Genomic DNA, 20,796 nt, shown 5'->3' with positions numbered 1-20,796 from the left:
GTCATATTTGTGGTTCTGATCGATTACAACACTAGCCAAGGTATAGGTGCATGTAGGGACATCCAGGGAAGAGCTGGTGTGAGCACCCAAAGCCTTTCCCAGGGACATAGGACAACTAGTGCCTGAGACACACCAGGAGAGCCCACGGGACACCCAAGGCCGAGCCACAGAAATGTTAGGCCTGCAGCACATCCACGTTCTAGACAGAACACAGCTGCCTGGGATCATGTATATAGCACAAATCCCACTTTTCGCACAAATTGCTTAGGCCCAATGAGACCCTACATCAGGAAGCGAAAGGCAGGAACCTTCCCCAAGTCCCAGTTCACAGACACCAGCCAGGGCCAGCCTCTCCAGAGAGGGAACCTCTGTGAAGCACTCTGCCCAGGCGCCCGTAGCCTGCTCTGCTTTCAGTTAGTTCACCGCAACACATTCCAGCTTCCAGACGCCAGATTAAATTTCTCTCATCGAGTTTTAACTCACTTAATTTATGTTATTGAATCTTAATGAAATTGGCTCTCTCAAAAGAGACAAGCAGCCTGGTAATGATGGCTGTAAAGAGAGTGTGGGTCAAGGGACTGTGAATAAGCCGGGCACGGGGCTGTAACATGTGGCCTCTGAACAGGACCATGGAACGAGGCAAAAAGAACGGCACTATTTCATCTTTCCCATCCTTTGTAAAAGTGCCCCTGTATGTTTACAGCTGAAAGTCACTTTCTAATAGTGCGTGATGGAAAACCCCAGGAGCTGGTCTCCTGGTGGACATATTTTTCTCTTTAAAGTGTATAGAGGCTGTGAAGGTTCTCTGTGCCATGGCAATTACCTGACAGAAGAGACGTAAGGAAGAGACGGTTTATTTCGGCTCACAGTTTGAGGGTACAGACCTCATCAGAAAGCTTCTTAGACAAGCCTAGGTTTGTTCCCATGGTGACTAACTCCCATCAAGTTGACAATTGAGGTGAACCACCACAGTGAGTTACACTTTTATCTCTGTGGCGAGTGAAGTAGCTGGAGGGATGGGAAATGTCTTTGGGCCAACAGTCCCTGGAGCTTCCGTCCATCACAGTAATGAGTGTGTGGCCCAACAGAGCAGCTCACCCATGTGGTGTGCGGGAAGCAGAGACAGAGAATCTGGGACCAGGTCTAACCTTCAAAGGCTGGCCGCTTGGGACCCATCAAGCCCCTACCTCCTAAGGTGCCCACAACCTCCCCAAACAGCACCAGCACCTGGGGACACAGCACCCAACACTGGAGTCTGTGGGGACAGTGCAAATCCAGAAAGTTACACAGACCCCCAGCAGAGTGTGCACTGGCTGGTGGGCCAGCTCCCAAGTGTAGATGAAGCTGCTTTGAGTTAAGCAGACTCTCTGGAGAGGAGACAGGTGCTGTTGGGAAGAGAAGGCCACTCAGGCTTAGGCCACTGAACTGGAGTTCTGGGTTGTCAATGGGTGGCAGGGGAATATGCAAGCACTGTGGGCCTCAGTTTCCTCATAAAGGGATTTCCTCTTTCAACAGCTCCCTCCTGAGTTGTCCTGGTTAGTGGTGGTGGTTTGCATGGCCCACACTGTCTCTGGTCTCCTGGTCCGTGCTGAGTGAACAGACAGATGAGCCAACTAGTGTCTGGCTGAGTGATTACGGTGTGAGGTCCCAGGGACTGTGACAGAGGAGAGTGGGTGCTCAGTCGCCAGGGATCAGCTCTGCCTCCCTCTGCGTTCTCTACTTTTCTTAGCATCCTTGGATTATAACATGGGTACTACATATACACACCATAATGTAAGTGACAGTGTGGTCATCCCCTCCCCCCCCCAAAAAAAATCCACTGTCATTCATTGCCCACCTGATCTTTGAGTATATGGAAGAAAACAGAAAGCTGCATTGTCACCTGTGCTGTGTCACCTTTCACGTGTCATGTGTGTCTCTCAACAATGGCCAGCCTGCTGCTGCCGTCCCAGGAATAGGGGTTGGCCATGACACTTTCTCAGCTAGTTTCTATCTTCACAAACAGAGTAGACCAGGACACCTGTGAGCCACAGTGCCGGAAGGGTGGGGGCAGGCACAACATATCACTTAGGTTGGGGTCATAGGAGTTGTACTCGGAGGCCGAGTCTCCCATATTGGAGGCATCCGAGCCAGCCAATGAAGGGAGTATCTCACTATCATTATAGTCCTGGCAGAAAGCGGGCATCCTGGAGGCCCAGGGTAGCTATCCAATGGTGGCCATCTTGTCTCAACCTCCAGGGAGCCAGGGCTCCTTTAGACTGGCTGTTCCTACCAGTCAGCAGCCAGGGCTGAAACCAAGGTACACCTCAGCCATGGGGAGCAGGGAGTAGGGCAGGACCTAAGGAGGGCCCCAAAGTCAGTCAAAGCATGAGGCTAGCACCACACAAGGGAAGGGAAGAGAATGTAATGAGAGGGACCAGGAGGGAGGGTGTCTGTCTGTCTCCCACCTTCCTAGAGACCACTCAACCGTACAGAGATGTCTGTGTCTTGCTGAGTGGGCAGCCTGCTTTGAGCCGGGAACCTGATGGAGGCACAATTTGAAGCTTATTGTCCTCTAGACCTAGTGCCCAGGACCCATGAGTGACAAGTGGCACTAGCTGTCCATAGGATCAGAATCTGAGTCCCAAAAACACACAGCAGAGTGTCTGTCCCCAGCACCCAGGTTCCACTTGCCAGGTGGTCAGTCGCTTGGGAGATGTTAACTCCCCTGTGTTGTCCCGGCTTCTAGGTCCGGACCTGGATTCTCACCGTGGGCTACACAACCGCCTTTGGAGCCATGTTTGCAAAGACCTGGAGGGTCCATGCCATCTTCAAAAATGTGAAAATGAAGAAGAAGGTAATTAAAGCCCCGGCTTTGGGTTGCTATGTTCGCTCGGCTTCTCTTGCATATAACAGGCATTGTGCACCTACTATGTGCTAGGGTACTGAGCAACCTGGTGGAGATTCAAGGAAAACCCAGTTCCCACCTCCTGTGACTCAGCTTCCCAAGGAACCAGGGCACAAAACCTTTACAGCCCATAGAGACAGAGCTGTCTAAGAACATGTAGGGTGTTCTGGGGCACAAGAGGCTTGGAGGCGGGGGGGGGGGCTTCCCGTAAGTGCCACCTATGCTAGGACCTGGGAATAAGTGGGAGTTATCAGGCAAAAAGGGCAGGGACTGTGTACCTATCTCAGGTGGAGCACGTGCTGAACCCAAATGTGGCAGGAGGAAGAGGGCAATCTATAAGCTGAAAGGCTTGACACGGCCAGGATTTGGGGTCCACATAATTAGGGAACAAGAAGAGGCTGGAGGGGAAGTCAAAGTGACATTAGGAAATCAAAACTGCAACTTAGGGATAACGGGGACCCCTCTGAAAGAGGGGAGAGCAGCAGGGATGAGACCCAACTTAATGAAGGGGCTTTCAAAGAGTGCATTAGAGGGCAGAGGCTCTGCCTCCAGGCAGGCAGAGAGAGTTTGTCCACGTTGTGGGTAACCATGATGTTGACCATGCATGAGTCTGAGCATCTGGTCATAGAGGTGGTTCCATTCTGTCCCCTAAGGTCCTGTTGCAGTTCTGCATCGGGCTTGCTGCCAGGCAGAATAAAATAGACGTTGTCTCCTAAGTTGCCATTCCCTCTCCTGCCTGGGACCTATGGCACCCATCATCCTCAGAGCCCCTATCCCTATTCTCCTTTTTAGAAAATAGTGATGATGTCAGGAACGGTAGCTGAAACATGGGGCTCTTGGGAGGACGGAGTTCGATGAAGGAGGAGCACGCAGTAATTGTGTCCTCGGAGACCTGGAGGACAACTCTGGAAAAAACAGTGGGGAGAGTGACATCGAGGGTGTCACAGACAGGAAAGAGATGAGCTTCCTGGACAGGAGTGAGGATAGGTTTTCCCCACGGGGAGGAGACCGATGACGTAAGGGGCGCCAATCATCAGGTTAGCAAGGCTAACCTGTCCACTTGAAAAGTGATAAACTCCCTGAATATCGTCACAATTTCAAAAGCCAGTATAGCTCAGAGTGTGTCGGTTCCTGCCTGTCGTCATCCTGACATCAGAGTGTGTCGGCTCCTGCCTGTCATCCTGACATCAGAGTGTGTTGGCTCCTGCCTGTCATCCTGACATCAGAGTGTGTCCAGCATCCTGACCCTTGGGTGCTGAGGCAGGATGACTGCCGTGTGACTGTAAAGCCAGGCTGGGCTAAACATTGAGTTCAAGAGCAACCTAGGCTAAAGAGTAAGACCTTGTCCCCCCCCACCCCCACCCCCACCCCACCCCCAAAAAAATCAAACAAGCTAATTCAACAAAATAGACCTTGCTCATGTAAAAGCCCAACCTGTGGGGGGAAAGAAAAAAAAACCCTCATTGAAGCCAATGCTGCCCGCCCTTCCATGTGATCTGGCTCCCTACCCAGGCTTGATCCACCACTGGGAGGAGTGTCTCTCCTCTCTACCTTACCCTCCTCTGCCTGCTCCAGGAGTCAGCAGCAAACCCAGAGCAACCCCTCTAGGGATGTCACACCACAGTGCTCTCTCTGTCATCCTTAACCCTTTCCACAACAGAACGAGGGCCGGGTTCCTGTCCCTAGAGGCATGCACACCACCTTGGTTTGTTTCCTTGTTTGGCCTTCATTACCATCCACCTCCAAACGCAAGCCAAGACCCCACACCCATTCACCACCCCGTTCCTTTCTGTCACCAGGGACCACCTTATACTATGCCTCTCCCTGAGTATGACACCGGGCAATCTCGCATAAATTGAATCATGCAGTGTGTTTTGTATAATTGGATCATTTTATTAGGCTTCTGTTGAGTCTGGATTCTGTTTTGAAGATGCCTTAATTTTCTTCTAACAACACGTACACTAGAATTTCATAAACATAAAAATCCAATCCTGTGCCTTTTTTATTACAGTCTTCCAGTACCTACCTTTCTCTCTGAGCTCCCCTGCTCCCCCCCCCATCCAGGGTGGTGGACCCTCCCCAAACATACATACAGGTTTCACCTCACATGACCCTATCGTTACAGGAAGGAAGGAAGCCTATTAAAAAGAGCATCGACACACGATGACATCATGTTCCAAATCTGGGGTTTTTATAGCATGTTACTATTTTTCTAAAGACCAATCGTAAAGTCTTAAATTGCGAAACTTATTACAGCCCTTCCTTCTGCCTCTCACTAAGCAAAATGAAGTGTGGAGGGAAAGAGCAGTCACTCAGGGAAGGGGCCCTCTGCTCTGAGGCAGATGTTTTCCGAGGATGAAGAGGTCTTAGCTCTGTCCCAACAAAATAACACAAGCAACAAAGCATCTCAGGTCATTCTGCAGACGATCATCTGGCTCACCCGAGATGCTGCCAGCGAGGGCTTCAAGCAGCTGCCTGGACAACTCAGCTGTGAGAGACAGCACGGTAGAAACACGGTGTAAGGGAACCCAGGGCCCTCCATACAGTTCTTCCTGGAGCAGAGAGTCTACCCGACTAGATCAGTCAGGACCACTCAAAACTCTAAAGTCAAGGCTGCTGTGGTGGCACATACATGCCAGCTTCGGAGTGGCTGAGGTTGTAGAATCTCAAGTTCAAGACCACTCTGAGCTACAGAACAAGACTTTGTCTCAAAAAATTTAAATTTGAAGTGTTTTCTGTTTGTTTTGTTTTGTTAAACCAGCGGTCAACCAAGTTTCTTTTGTAAAGAACCAGTTGGTACAGGCTTCGATGTTGTGGGCTCTGCTATCTGGTTTGCAGGGACTCTTCTCTGCTTGATAAATGAAATCAGCCGGGAACAGATGTACACATGGGTAGGTGTGATTAAATTCCGTAAAACATTTACCCTCGGAAGCAAGTGGTAAGCAGACCGCAGGGTTTTCTAGCTCCTGCACAGGACTGCAGTGAGAAGCGGCATTTCAGGAGAAGAGAGCCGTCTGCCTCTGCCGAGCAGTTAGTGTGAGCCAGGCTTTGCGCATCTATCATGAATTGTATGCTTACTGCCTCATGTCATAGATGAGGGAAGCAGCTCAGAGGGACAGGGGACATAGCCAAGGTCCGTGTCAGATTTACACATGATTCGAGGACCTCAGACTTGGTCATGGCTGGTCCCCTGATGCCATTCAGAAAGAATGTGGCACTGTGAGCCACTAGGTCAGACAAGGCAGCAGCAGGTGATGAAATCATGTGTGCTGACAGAAGCCAGAGCGTTGGGGCAGCTTCTAAGAGAAATGTAAAGAGGAAAGAAGAGAGAAGCCAGGTCGGTGAGCACTGAGAGGTGTTCTAGGGGCTCGCCATGTAGCCAGGATGGTATATTTCCGTCTCCACCCCTTTTTCCTTTCTTGGGATTTTAAAAAGATTGATTGATTGATTGGTTGGTTGATTGATTGATTGATTGATTGTATATGAGTCCACTGTAGCTGTCTTCAGACACACCAGAAGAGGGCATCAGATCCCATTACAGATGGTTGTGAGCCACCATGTGGTTGCTAGGAATTGAACTCAGGACCTCTGGAAGAGCAGTCAGTGCTCTTAACCACTGAGCCATCTCTCCAGCCCCTCTAGATTGTTTTAAGTCACTTTTCTTTGGCAAACTTTTCATTTGTGACATCTGCTCAGTCTCTCACTATTAGTCCTCCCCACTCTAATGAGTGCTCCCCCAGGGTGGGATTCTGTGTTCACTCCTGCAATCCCTGTGCCTAAGACAGAGACTGACTACATGTTAGCACTCAATACATATTTCCAAGAAGGAATTATAAATGTCCTCTTGTATTCTCAGTTATCTTCCCACCATGGATTGGTAGAGCTGTCAATAGAACTGAGCTGTAATATCACACTTTACCCCTAGGCACCACTGTCCTACACACAAACACCATCACCAAGCTCAAACCCTGAGTGATGGTTGCCAGGTTCCATTGATTGACCCCTCACTGGCAGCTTTCCAAACTTCATCTCATTGGATTCTAATACCAACTGTGTCACCTGGGGATCCATGGACGCCCTTTATCAAGGAGGAAACTGAAGCTAAGTTGAGCATTTGGCAACACCTCAGGTTAGAAGGAGGTCTTTGTTCATTCTGTTAGGCCACCCTCAGAGAATGAAACATGAGCCCCCTTCCTCCCGCTCTGTCACTACAGAATCAGCAAAAAAGAGAGCCAGGATCCACTCAGGACCCACTGTCCACTGTCATTCCCCAACTTGTTCCCTGAACTTTTTAGGGAAAGGCTTGCCCTGCTGCACAGATCAGAGGGGTCTTTGGTCTTCTAAAGTCAACTGAGCTCACACAAGGCATACCAGAGGCATGGAGTCCTGGGAATCGGGTTGGGCTCACACTAGTAGGAAAGTCAGGAGCACCCTGGAAGGCAAATGCCCCGCATGTATGCACCCCTACTTCCAGCATGGAGAGCAAAGGCCCCATTCTTACCTGTCCTGAACACCAGGCTTCCCACAGGGCAAGGGTTAATGCTCCCACAAAGCCTCAGTAGTCACCAGAGCGTCTCAAAAGCTCTACATTGGGGGTGGGGCGCCTAGTTTTCCACCCCCCAGGAGAGGCTGTTCTTGTGGATTTGGTCGGTAGCATGTGCTGTTGGTTTGTTTGTTTGTATTGACGCCTCCTGAGTTACTATCTCCTCCTTTACAAATGGCCTTACCCTTTAGAATTCAGGGCTGCCGATGATGTTTCTCCAGCTTGTGTCTCAGCTTTGTTTATTTTCCCATCGGTCTTTGCCAGGTGGACTTCACCACGTTAGCTTTTATTTACATGGTGGCTGGGGGTGGAGGAAATCAACTGCAGTCTGAGAAATCCAGGAGAAGCTGGTCACTGCCAAAGTTTGTCCCCAGGCCCCTCCCTGTTAGCAGATATAACATGGGGTGGAGGCAGGAGGATCAGAGGTTCAATCTCACTCCTGGAAGCTTAGGGAGGTGGACGCCAGCTTAGGATACAAGAGAGAATGCCTGGAGGAGGAGAAGGAAGGGAGAACAGGGGTGGGGGTGGGGGAGAAAGAGGAAAAGGGAGAAGGGGGAGGGGGCCATCAGACAGTAAAGACGGATGTTTCACACTGAAAACCTGGAAGGTGAAAACCACCATTGAGCAGAGACTAAACGTGGCCAGATTTCAACAAGTTGCAAGCGTGTCTTTAGGTGCTGCTTGGACTGTGCTGGGGGGAGCCAAGCAAAGAAATGAGCAGGGCTCACCCTGTCTGAGCAGCTCTCTCATGTCTGCCCCCCTTTGCTCTTTCCCTCCGCAGATCATCAAAGACCAGAAGCTGCTCGTGATTGTGGGGGGCATGCTGCTGATCGATCTGTGCATCCTGATCTGCTGGCAGGCTGTGGACCCCCTGCGGAGGACAGTGGAGCGGTACAGCATGGAGGTGAGAGGCTGAGGCAGGTGGGGGTGGGGTTAAGGGGACGGGGCAGGTGGCACCACATGGATGGACATCCCCACACCATGGTGGCCGGTTCTGCACCACACCACCTCCTTCCATTTGAGACATAGATTATTTCAGGAAGGGCAAATAGAAGGTACCATGAAACAACTTAATATCATATTAATAAATACCAGATTAAGGGAGGAGGTTGGACTCCTTGAAGGAGTGTACTGTCATAATTGGGGAAGCACCGATGTACCTGCTCATCCGAGTGAGAAATTACACTGCCTGTGTCCCACCTTTGAAGCACTAAGAGGTCGTACTTACTGTATGATATTCAAGGCAACGAGCAATGGATTTCTTTCCACACATTCCATACTGGGTATTTGTTGTTAAGATTTAAAAAAAAAACTTACATAAAAGTCCTGCGACATATACATTGGAAACCAGGCATGGTGGTCCAAGTGTGTAATCTCAACACAACAGAGAAGGCAGGGGCATCCAAGGTTAAGGCCAACTTGGGATGTGTGTATATATAAGTGGGCTACATGCATGTATGTTTTAACTGTCTTGTACAAATCCTTGCACTGACCTTTGTGGGGTACCTCAATTTAAGGAGCCTGAATCCCCTGGAGTCTGCTCTCTCTCCTCACACCAGTGGCTTGGCTTTGTGAGGTGCTGGCTGGCAGGTGGTATTTACTGTCATTCACTGTAGCAAACTCCAAAAGACCCTGAGAGTCGCCACTCCCCTTGCTCCATTATCAGAGGAATCTTTATTCACAGGATGTCATGTGTATGCTTAAACTAAACCTGAAGTGGAGTCTCTATGAGCTGAGGACAGAGGTTTGTGTCATTCAAGCAAATAAGATGCCCAGCCACACTTGGGTGGAGACAGACTGAGGCTTTACTCGGCCCGGTGAGGAATCCTGCAATCATTAGAATGTCATTTAGGCAAGAGACTGGAGAACTCATTGTACTGCATGCACCCTGAGAAGACACAGGAGCGACAGAAATGGCATCAGAGAAGCCAATAACAGTTGTGCCTGTGGGTCAATGGGACAGCCACCAAGTCATGCAGACAGACAGACAGACTCTTCGAGTGTGCAGAGACACATCTGGTGGCGACTCATCAGGCACCATTAACAAAAGATCATGGTCCCTGCCCTACGGGTTTCCTCACCCACCCCTCAGGACCCAGAGATCAGAAAGAGGTGTCCCTGAGCAATGATGACGGTGATCATAGCTGGTGCTATAGTTATCTAATCTTCACCGAGACTGTAGAACAGTCTGAGTTGAGCCTAACTTCATTCTCCTGGTAAGGAAACAAAAACCCAGCAGTCTCTATGTATCCCAGCATACAGCATACAGCTGTACCACCACCCACCCTCTGTTCCCTAGAGCTTTGATCACTGGTCTGTGAACGTGGGAGGAGCCAGAACATATCCACCCCATCCCACATACTCAGGCCAGGGAAGACAGCAGACCCAGGAAAGCAGGGCAAGAGGGCACAGAACGTAAAACAGAGGAGCCCAGGGAAGGCCACTGAAGACCAGGCCCGGGGTGTTCCAGAGACCTGAAGGCTGCCCTGTGTAAAGTGTCGTGAGGAAGATGGTCCAGGGGTCCTGGGGCTAAGGCAGGGTCAGGACAAACCTCCAGGGCTGGAGTCAGCTGGAGCAGCAGACTCTGTATATGGAAGTGTGTCCTCGGGAACATCCAAATAAAATCTTTCTCATGCCACCTGACCTGTTGGCTGATGGTTTGCCTAACGGGGTCTCTCTGCCCTCCTGCCTGTCCTGAGCACGGTTGCTGTTACCGGCTCCTCTGCATCCCAGACCTGCTAGGTTATTGCTGCCAACATAAATGAGGAAAACTGAATCTGGGTGGGAGAAGATTCTGTCCAGGGCCATCCAGCTTGTCCTAGGCAAAGTCCAGGTTGATTCTGCTCCCCCGCCACGCCATCCCTGCCCGTGCCCGTGCCCGCGCCCGCGCCCACGCCCGCCCCCGCCCCCGCCCCTGCCCCCCACCCCTGGTACCTGCTGAGAACTTTTATCACACTTCCTTCTGGGACATTTCTCTTTTTCTGCTTTTTTTTTTTTTTGAGGGGGAGGGGGCTTGCCCTGTGTTGTCTGTTGCCATGGTAGTAGAGCCCTTTGATGTGTCAACCCACCGGCAGGGTCCCTACAGCTTCCCACTGAAAGATACTAAGCTGTCCAGAGATTTCTCCCAGACCCCCTGCCAGGTTCAGTGCTCTGTGGTAATACAACAATGTATCCAGGCTCTAGGGTGACTAAAATCTCACTGAAGGGGCAAAATTTTCAGGTCAACCAGGAATGAACTCTGAGCTGAAAGGAGTTGATTGGAGGTCTTTGTAGTCTGTCCCTTTCCCCTTCCTCCACAGCCACATGACCTTCTGTTTGCTCTGGGCTCTCTAAAACCACTAGGATACCCGGAAGCCTCATTCTGTTGCTACCTGCCCGCTTCTGGATCTTCTCTACCAAATAAATGGCTTGAGCATCAACACCAAGTTCATTTATTACAGAGCTGTGTCGCTAAGTGCCCTGGCCCTATCAGACCTGAGCTGCCCTCCCTCCCCAGCCTTTCCAGCATCTTCCTCATTCAGAGCTCTGCCAACTCTAGCCTCCTAGGACAGGTTGAGCTAGCCCTCAACTGCCCAGCTGAGCACCTAAGGTTACCCTCCATGGGGACACAGAATTCAAAACTACCAGTCTTGACCCCAGAGTACGTGCAGGCTATCTGGGAGCGGGCTAAACTCACAAGTCAACCTGCACTGGCCCTTTAGGTTGATCAGAGGAAAGAGAAAGGACAAAGGCTGGGGAGTGACAGGGATGTCCTGTGAGCACATCTTCCCCAGAGACTACACTTAGGGCCCCTAGGAAATAAAATACCCCACAGTCCTATCAAAAATGGCCCGACCCGCCTTGTTATGTAGTAAATATTGATGTCACTCCTGTCACATGCCAAGAACCTTTCTGATGTGTTATAAATATGAAGTCACTTAGTCTTTGGTGACAGAAGTGAGCATATACTTCCTCTGCTTGGCAGACGAGAAACTATAGTATGCACAGAAAGGTCCAGTGACTTGCCCAAAGCCATACATACAGCCAAGGAGGCATACAGATTGTTTTCCGAGCAGGGTAGTCTGCATTCAGACCAGCTGTCCTTGCTTACAAATGGAAAGGCTGCCACAGGGACCGGAAATCTTCTTCATCTCCCTTTCAAGACTGCACGCAGCACCCCTCAGAGAAGGCTGGGCGTTTGGCCTCTATGCCCACTGTCCAGCCTCTGGCCTCCCTGCACACTCCAGACTGACACAAATCATTATCTGTGACATCTATCCACTAGCTGACTCTAGAAAGGCCCGGTGACTGAGGTGTGGCCCTGCCTTCAGGGACCACCAAGCAGCAGGGAGACAGACAGACAACTTTGTGCCAGTTCCCCCTTGAACAGTGCACTGGGAACTTCAAGGTCCTGGGAAGCACTGGGTGGGAGGAGAGCTGGCCTCCTAGGGTTGGGTAAAGCTTCTTAGATGGAAGCTGAAGAGACGTGACAATGGAGGAGGTGGGAAGGACCCAGGCAGCTGCACCGGGGAAGAGATTCCCTCAGGCTGACCAGATGCCAGAGAGCACAGAGCTACAGGAAGCTGTATACAGCAGGGTGCTGGACACATTGGTCCAGCCTCGGCAAACAGTTTGATATGCACATGGTCCACAGCCCAATAAAGATATCTCAAGATGACCATTATATAGAGCAAACCCACATTGTGCCTTGGGGAGGAGGGCAGAGGGTTGATGTCTCATGTGGATGTTTAAGAGAGTCTAGAGCTGAGAGCACCCACATACCTTGCCAACATGCAGAACAGTCAAGCAGCAGCCAGACACATGCAGATGGGCAAAGGCAGACAACAGGGTTAGGGAAATGGCTTAGGGGGAAACTGCCTTACAAGCACGAAGATCTAAACTCGAATCCCTGGGACCCACATAAAAGCCGAGTGTAGTAGACTAAGGTACAGTCCCGGTAGGATAGAGATGTGAGTCCTTGGAGCTTGCTGACCAACCTGGCTAGTCGATTGGTTACCTGCAGGTTCAGTGAAAAACTCTGCTTCACAAAATAAGATGGAGAGCGACCCTCATGAACACACATATGCACACATACATACACACACACACACGCATGCACACACACACATGCATGTACACACATACATATATGCGCACATATGCACAAAGGCATAGATGAAACTCAAAGTGTTTTTTTCATATACTTCAAGTTCAAAGATGGAAGCTGTGTAATACACTTTAAGGATCCCTAAAAGTGGCAACACCATTTTAAAATAAAGAAAGGGAAGGCTGTTTATCTGAAATCCAAGATCGTGGTTACCTCTGGGGTGGAGGTAAAAGGATGTCACTGGGACAGGCACGTCCATGGAAGGTTCCAGCAACGTCATGCCTCGTCTTTTTCAGACATATTTTATCTGCTTTTCAGAAATTTGGGTGCATCACTTTAGAATTTTCATCACATCATCAGTAGCTTAGGTCAGTTTTAGGTTTGCAGAAGACTCCCACAAGTGTACCGTGTTTCCTGTACCCTCCTGGCCCCACACATGGTCCTCTAGCTGACATCCTGACTTCTGTGCCTGTGTGAGGAAGACTCTCCCTCACTGGAGCCCCGGTGTATAGTCAGGTGATGGACATCACTGTGGACTCTGCTACGTATATGATGTCCCATGCACAGTCAGCGATCACACCACACGGTCTGCCACGTATGCGATGTCCCATGCACAATCACGGATCACAGCTCAAAGTCTCACGTTTAGCCACCCTCCATTCCTTCTGCACAGCGCCACACTGCGGGAAGCATCCCGTCAGCAGCTCGCCCTCACCAGCTTTTACATAGAGTAATGTGTAGTTGAGGTCCCTCCATGTCTGTTCACGGCTCAGTTTCTCTTTGTGGGTGATGAGCCCTCTGCTACAGAGCTGGGCCACCGATCCCGCATCCTCCCCACCTCAGCCAGCCATCTTAGTAGCCTCTAGACATGGGCAATGATAGCTAACGCGGCTGTGAGCATTAGTGGGCAGGTTTCCATTCAGGCCTAAGCTCACATTCTCAGTGTTGCGTTAGAGCTCCTGGTGCCTGTGCCTGGACACATAAAAGTTAAAGCCAGGTTATTGATGTCTGCAAAGTAGCTCTCTGAGTTTGCATTTGTTGAACACGGCACTAAATCCATAGATGAAGTTGGGAGGCCCTGACGTGAGCTGATGGTCTTCTGTCTTCCTGTCCATGATCAGGAAATATGGCTGCTCCATTACTTTGGAATGTCTTCAATTTTTCCCCATCGGTTTCCTAGAGTTCTTCATACAGTTGTTATAAGTGAGCCAGTACATTTCTATCTACTGCATTATGCTGGTTGCCAACGTAAAAGATGCTGTATTTTATTCTGGTATGCTCATATATAATGTATAAGGAATATGTCTGTATACATATACACGTATCCATCCATACACACATACTTGTATATGAAAGTATCTGCAGTGGCTAGAGCTGCTCACTAGCACAGAGTTTTTGTGTTGATTCCCTAGGACATTCTACATAGAAAACAACGCTGTCTGTGATACACTTTCCCCCCTTCTAATCTATGTTCCATGATTTGCTTTTCTTGACTTATTACATTGGCCAGGATTTCTTTTTTTTTTTAAGATTTATTTATTTATTTTATTATATGTGTGTACACTGTAGCTGTCTTCAGACACTCCAGAAGAGGGCATCAGATTTTTGTTACAGATGGTTGTGAGCCACCATGTGGTTACTGAGATTTGAACTCAGGACCTTTGGAAGAGCAGTTGGTGCTCTTAACTGCTGAGCCATCTCACCAGCCCCCTGGCCAGGATTTCTATTGCAATATATTAAATAGAAGTATTTTTCTTTATAACTTAAAAAGAAAAGCTATGGACTGTCTTAACTGGTTGCAGTTGAAGCTGCCTCTGAAGAAACGAGGGAAGGCAAGTGATGACATAGGTTGAGGGACCCCAACAGCTAAACAGATGAGTTTAAAATTCAAAATCAATGATATTTTATCTCAAAAGTGACATGGTCACGTTTTCCATGGCTGCAGGGTGAGAATGGGTGGAGAGTAGAAGCACAAAATGGCAGCAATTTAGGCATGAGTTGGGGGTGACATAAACCAAACTGGTGCAAACAGGGACGTGGGAAGTGTGACTGAGCATAGACCTAGGAAACGTTTGAAGCCAGGCTTGATAATGGATTGAGTCCAACGGCTGGGGACAGAACAGCAACAAGGCCGTGTCCATATTTCTGCTTGGGTGGTAGGTGGCAGCCACATCACTGAGTCAGGGTGTAGAACGAGAAGAAAGCTTGAGAAGGAACTAAGGGTCTCATTTCTGGTCATATGTTTGAAATACCTGAGTGCCAGCGAACCTCCTGGGCAAAGGAACCTAGAAGTTATGATTCAAGGTTCTAGACACACATGACAGTCGTTTCTCCAGTAGAGGGGATAGGTGGAAGGTCAGCTCAATAAGCCTGGGAGTCGTGAGGACAAGGGTGGAGCCCCAGAGAGAGTGGAAACATGGAGAAGAAAGCTCTTCTTGGAGTCCCGGGAAGTGAGCTGAGAGTGGTGGTCAGAGAGGCAGGAGGGAGAGAAGTGTCTGTGGGTGGGGGTGGGGATTCAGAGAGAAAGCAGACCACAGTCAAAATGTGCCACCCAAAAAGAATGTGAGGAAGGAAGATATCTCAAGCGTGAGGCACAGGCCGGCAGGTGTCCCAAGCTCCTGATCCAGGCTCCTTGTGAGGTCTCAGCCACATCTCAGCCTGTACACGGGTAGAAAGATTATGATGTCTCAGCCGTTCCTCCGCCTGTACACGGATGGGAAAATTGCTTGTTTCTGCAACTCATATACAGGAGGTGTTGATAAACCTGCCAAGAATGCTTAAAGCGCTTGTAAAATATGATTTGGATTCTTGGCAGAAAGGAAAATAACATTTTTTAAGTGCCACTTTTAGTAATGAGCGTGACTGTTGATGATACAGTTCTGGGTTTCAGGGAGAGATGTGGGGTGCAGGAGGGACCTGAGAGAGGTCAACAAGCAGGTGACATCAGAGGTTCCCTGTGAAGGCCTCAACTCAGGGCACAGGGATGCACTAGAGGTGGGACCAAGGAAGAGTCCAGGAACACAGTGATGCTCAGGGTCCAGGGATGTAGGTGGGAGACAGAAAGGGATGCCTGGCTGGAGATGCCTGAGGCGGATGGGAAGAAAGTCATGTGAGTTCAGTGGATTCAGATACAGGGAGGGAAGGCTGTGCCTTTGGAAAAATCACACAAGTTCTTGGAAACCAAAGGGTAAAATGCTTCAAGAAGGAGGTTTTGATAAGCCATGCCAAGTGCTGCCTTTAGAGCAAGTAAGATAAGAACCAAGAAGTGACAGTGAAGAGAGAGAGAGAGAGAGGGAGAGAGAGAGAGAGAGAGAGAGAGATTACTTTTTCATTTGAGAAAAATAGTTTGTAATGAATTCACCATGAAGCTCAGCTCAGCCTGTATGTGAATAATGTGAAAGTGGCCGCAGCCCTAGCCAAAGGCTTCATTTTTCCTTCCCTCTGTGCTGGGCCACAGTCCATGCATCCATCTGACATTCCAAAGTAGTTTCGATATGGAGAGACACAGGGGAAGCACTCAGCGTTGCTAAGTGTAAATGGTCAGACAAGCCACAGAGGGCCACTGTTGCAGCACCCAGGGGCCACCACGCAATGTCCCCCATTTGCTTCCCAGGCAGGTTGCAATGAAAGCCATCTCACATACTGCGGCCATCTATGGGAGCTGGGGGTGGCAGGGAGCACACACTTGCTGAAGTGCTAGGCCGTCCATCCCCACAAACTGCCCAGACACTGAGTACCTCAGGAGCTCCCTCTACCTCAGGTTTCTGTGGCTTTCTGGCCATTCTGGCATAATGAGGTAACAGGCAGTTTGGCACACAGGGGCGCTTCAAAGTTCCCTCCGCATTTTCTCAGCCTCACCATTCTGTATTCACAGAGTCAAATGGGGATTTGGATGGAATAAGGGAACTGCTCCTGGCTTCTACCAGCAGTGTTTCTATGGAAACAGGTATTGGAAGAGGCAAACACATGGAATTTTAAAGAATTTTAACTCTTATCTTCTACCTCCCTCTCCAGCTGTTTGGGTGAAGGCAGGGGGTAGAGAAGACTGGCAGGAGCTTCCTGGGCACGGCTGGAATCTTCACAAAGCTGACCAGCCTCTGAGTGCTCACCGTAAAGCAGACAGTAAAATGGCAAAGGAAGGAGAGTGCCAGCCAGAGCCTCCTTAGGCTGCTCACAGTTGGCCTAGTGGCCCAAGGCTTTTGAGGCTCAGGTCACATTTCCCGGGTAGCCGAGAGTCGCTGCTGAAGCCACTCGCCCTGGAAAGCAGGGCAGGTGTCTGTCACACAGGGCAGGTCTCTGTCCAACATAGTCATCCTAAATAGCCAGGCCTGGATCCCAGGAGACAGTCCATAGTTCAGGCAGTCCATGGGCCTCAGGTTGCCTAGCAGAGTCATCTCAGGGCAGGCTGACCCTTGGGAAGCTCTGACCGTGCCAGCCTCTGTCAGAGACTGAAGTCTGCATTCGTCAACTAGGCCAGAGGCTTCCAGCAATTTGGGGGCTGGCCTTCAGTCTCACAGTCTCATTTTATACCCCCCCCCATAAAGCTTGATCAGCTACTCCAGCCAACAGCTGCTTCTCTCCCATGTGCGTCTGTCCGCTCTACACAGCACACCCTCCCTCCTGCCCCAGAGTGCCGTTGTCCCATGTGAAAGTCCCACCTTGAGCTGTGAGAGGTGGCTTAGCAGGATTTTCCCAGGAGCCATGGAACACATAGGAAGCCTTGGATGCCTCCGTCCATCTCAGTCACCTCACCCTGTGCACGCCCTCATTCTGGTCCCAGCACTGGTAATTTGTCTGTGCACCTGTCCCCCTCGTCTGTGACCTCCTCAGAGGCCAAGGCCATCTGTGTGTCCCCAGAACCCACCACTAGGGCCTGGCTCCAAGCAGGCTCTTGGTAAATATTTATCGAATAAATCACTCCCTCCGCCTGGAACCCTCTCCCCATGCCCCATATGTCCAAATTCAAACCATCTGTCTGGTACCCATTAAGCCAGCGTCTCAAAAAAAGCCTCTCTGCCGAGTTGCAATTTAACTTAATGCCAGCCTCACCTTTTGTCAAGAGCTCACTTCTGGGGCCAACACTGCCAACAGAAGGATAACTCAGCATGTCTAGGAAGGATGCTAGTTCTACTGCTGACCCATGCCCCTGAGATAAGGGCCCACCAGAGACTGAAGGAATGAGGTGCCAGGCTTGGGCCATGCTCACCCGTGAACTTCAACTTGTCTCTTCTTCCTTCCTGAGACCAGGAAGTTTTAGTGGAAGAGTCACATTAGTTTTTAAATCACCATGGTTGTTGTCATCATCATCATATTTATTTGTGTGTATATGGATGTGTGTGCTCATGTGTACACATTTTTAGCCTTGGCTGCTATCAAGTTAGAGCCAAATCCAGTGTTCAAGGGCAGTCACCATCTTACCAGGGGTTCCTGAAGGATTATCTTGCCCTCCTATGTCTGATCTTTACTTTTTAAATATCCTGTTGTGTTTGGAAGGTTATTGTGTATTGCTTCCAGCCTCTTGAGAGAAGCAAGGTGTGAATTCCAGGTTAAGTCACAAAAACTAGGACTCAGAGCTTCATCAGAGTGCCAGGATGCGCACTCTATGAGGGTGGATCTATAAGAGAATGTGTAACAGCTCTGTGTCTGCAGAACCTTGGTTTTACACTTGAGTTACTGTACTAAACCTTAGGCTTAATACTCCAAAGAACTACCCAGGAGTGGGTGTGGGTTAATATCCCTCATGGGGCACGTAAAGAGAATGATAACAGGTATTAGTCAGGGTACACTAGGTGTCTTAGTGTTTACTTAGGGTTTTACTGCTGTGAACAGACACCATGACCAAGGCAACCCTTTTTTTTAACTTTTTTTTTATTAGGTATTTTCTTTATTTACATTTCAAATGTTATCCCCTTTCCTAATTTCCCTTTGGAAAATTCCCTATTCCCTCTCCCCTCCCCCTGCTCACCAACCCACCCACTCCCATTCCTGGTCCTGGCATTCCCCTATACTAGGGCATAGAACCTTCACAGGACCAAGGGCCTCTCCTCCCATTGATGACCGACTAGGCCATCCTCTGCTACATATGCAGCTAGAGCCACAAGTTCCACCATGTGTTTTCTTTGATTGGTGGTATCGTTCCAAAGAGCTCTGGGCGTGCTGGTTAGTTCATATTGTTGTTCCTCCTGTAGGGTTGCAAACCCCTTCAGCTCCCTGAGTACTTTCTCTTGCTCCTTCATTGGGGGCTTTGTGCTCCATCCAATGGATGACTGTAAGCATCCACTTCTGTATTTGCCATGCACTGGCAAAGCCAAGGCAACTCTTATAAAGGACAACATTTAATCTGGGCTGGCTTACAGGTTCAGAGGTTCAGTCCATTATCATCAAGGCAGGAACATGGCACCATCCAGGCAGGCATGGTGCAGGAGGAACTGAGAGTTCTACATCTTCATCTGAGGGTCACTAGGAGAAGACTCGCCCCCACATGGTGAGGAGGAGGGTCTCATTGCCCACCCCCACACCTCCTTCAGCAAGGCCACACCCACTTCAGCAAGGCCACACCCACTTCAGCAAGAACACACCTCCTAATAGTGCCACTCCCTGGGCCAAGCATATCCAAACTACCACGCTAGGCTTTGCTGCATCATAAACATTGCCCAGTAAATTCAAACAAACAAAAGCCTGACACTCGGCTCAGCCTTTGCCCACTAAGAATCAAGTGTGGCTTTCCCCATGATGTCTTCCTTCTGGGACACAACTGGCAATACACCTCTGGGACTTTTTGTTGTAGCAAAGGAAAAAGACTCTCAGGCCAGGTGCGTGTACTGGGTTTTAAGTTCTGTCTGTATACCTCCTGTTACTGTCACTCATTTCTTCATTCTCTATAATGTGCCTTGTGCCCATGCCTGAATTCAGTGTGGCAGGGAAGAGAGATTCCACAATACTCAGAAGATAAGAATGCAACAGGCAGTGCTGGCCAGCCATATGACTGTGACAGTGACCCCATCCTGCTTTTAGTTGCTACCACAAATAATGCCCCTGACACTAAGATGTAAGCCCTCGAGGGCAGAATAAGAAGAAGGACTGGTTTGCATTCTCTGTCCTATCTTCGGTGTCTGAGAAAGTACCTGCCGCCTGGTACACACTCAATAAACATCAAGTTAAGGAACTGAGTGAGCCCAGCCTCAGGGCAGTCTTATTAGAAGCTCCACAGGACAGCCTCTGAGACAGTCTGTTCTAGGCTTGCCAAATCCCCTTCCACCCAGTCAGCTCTGTCCCCACCACTGTCCAGATCACTACGGTCACTCATCACCTGTCACCCTGGAGTGGGGAGCACCGCAGAACAGAGCCGTAACACATGATGGGCTCAGGGTAGGTCAAGCAGAGATTCTGCCACTCAAGCCCTGGCTAGATGGTCATTGGGTCTGTCAGGCACAGCGCTTGAAGGACACCTGACCTGGGCTGAGGAGATAGCTCAGGCAATAAAGTGCTTGCTGTGCATGAATAAGGACCTGAGGTAAATCCTCCCCCAACCCAAGGTCAAGCCATGTGTGACCCCACGCTAGAAACGCTGAGACAAGCAGAGCCCCTTGGCTCCCTGACAGACAATCTAGGGTAATGGATGAGCACCCAGCCAGTGACAGGAAAACCCCTGAGTAACGACAGCTGAGGTTAGCCTTCGGCCTCCACAGACATGTGTATATACACAAGCCTACATACCTGCATATACACAGTGCACACACACAGAGACACACACATACTCACACACACGTGCTACCAAGTTAATCAACTTAAAACCAAGGAAGAATGGGGCCTATAGTTCCAGAGTCTGTGTCCACTCACTCAGTCTTGTTTGGGGCTCATAAGGGCCGGTGCGTCACGACGGAAGCAGATGGAGGAGGGCTGCTTACCTCTCAGCAGTCAGGAACTGGAGAGCGTGAGAAGCAGGGGCCTGGACCTTGGTGTCCCCGTTTAGAGCCCTAATTCCCTTCCACTGGGCCACACCTCCTGAAGACTGCCCCAGCTCCCAGTGGCACCACGGGTGGGGAGTAGGGGCTACCACACTGGCCTTGAGGATGTCACAGATCCAGCCACAGCTGGTGAAAATGGCCACAGTTTCTCAGGCTCCAGCCCCACTGCCCCCTCTAGGCCACTATCAACCTGACAGACACAGGTCAGTGTTTTGATTTTTGGCTTTTGAAAGGCCGATGATATGTCAAAATTCATATTCTCAAAAGCAACTTTGAGGGTTCCAGTACCTTCTTGGTACTGGAGCAAGCTGCC

The 20,796-nt window shown here is 49.9% G+C and overlaps 1 protein-coding gene across 1 annotated transcript in view; it reads left to right on the top strand.

Moving 5' to 3' along the window:
• Gabbr2 (gamma-aminobutyric acid (GABA) B receptor, 2) overlaps positions 1–20,796 on the top strand; it is a 329,397-nt gene that overhangs the window by 264,595 nt on the left and 44,006 nt on the right. The window contains exons 12-13 of the mRNA NM_001081141.2: positions 2,729–2,836; positions 8,212–8,334. Coding sequence (NP_001074610.1) covers positions 2,729–2,836; positions 8,212–8,334 — 231 coding nt within the window. The remainder of the gene's footprint in view (positions 1–2,728; positions 2,837–8,211; positions 8,335–20,796) is intronic.

Source organism: Mus musculus, chromosome 4, assembly GCF_000001635.26.
Source record: "Mus musculus strain C57BL/6J chromosome 4, GRCm38.p6 C57BL/6J".
Taxonomy (NCBI): domain Eukaryota; kingdom Metazoa; phylum Chordata; class Mammalia; order Rodentia; family Muridae; genus Mus; species Mus musculus.
This window is presented reverse-complemented; position numbering and strand designations above follow the sequence as displayed.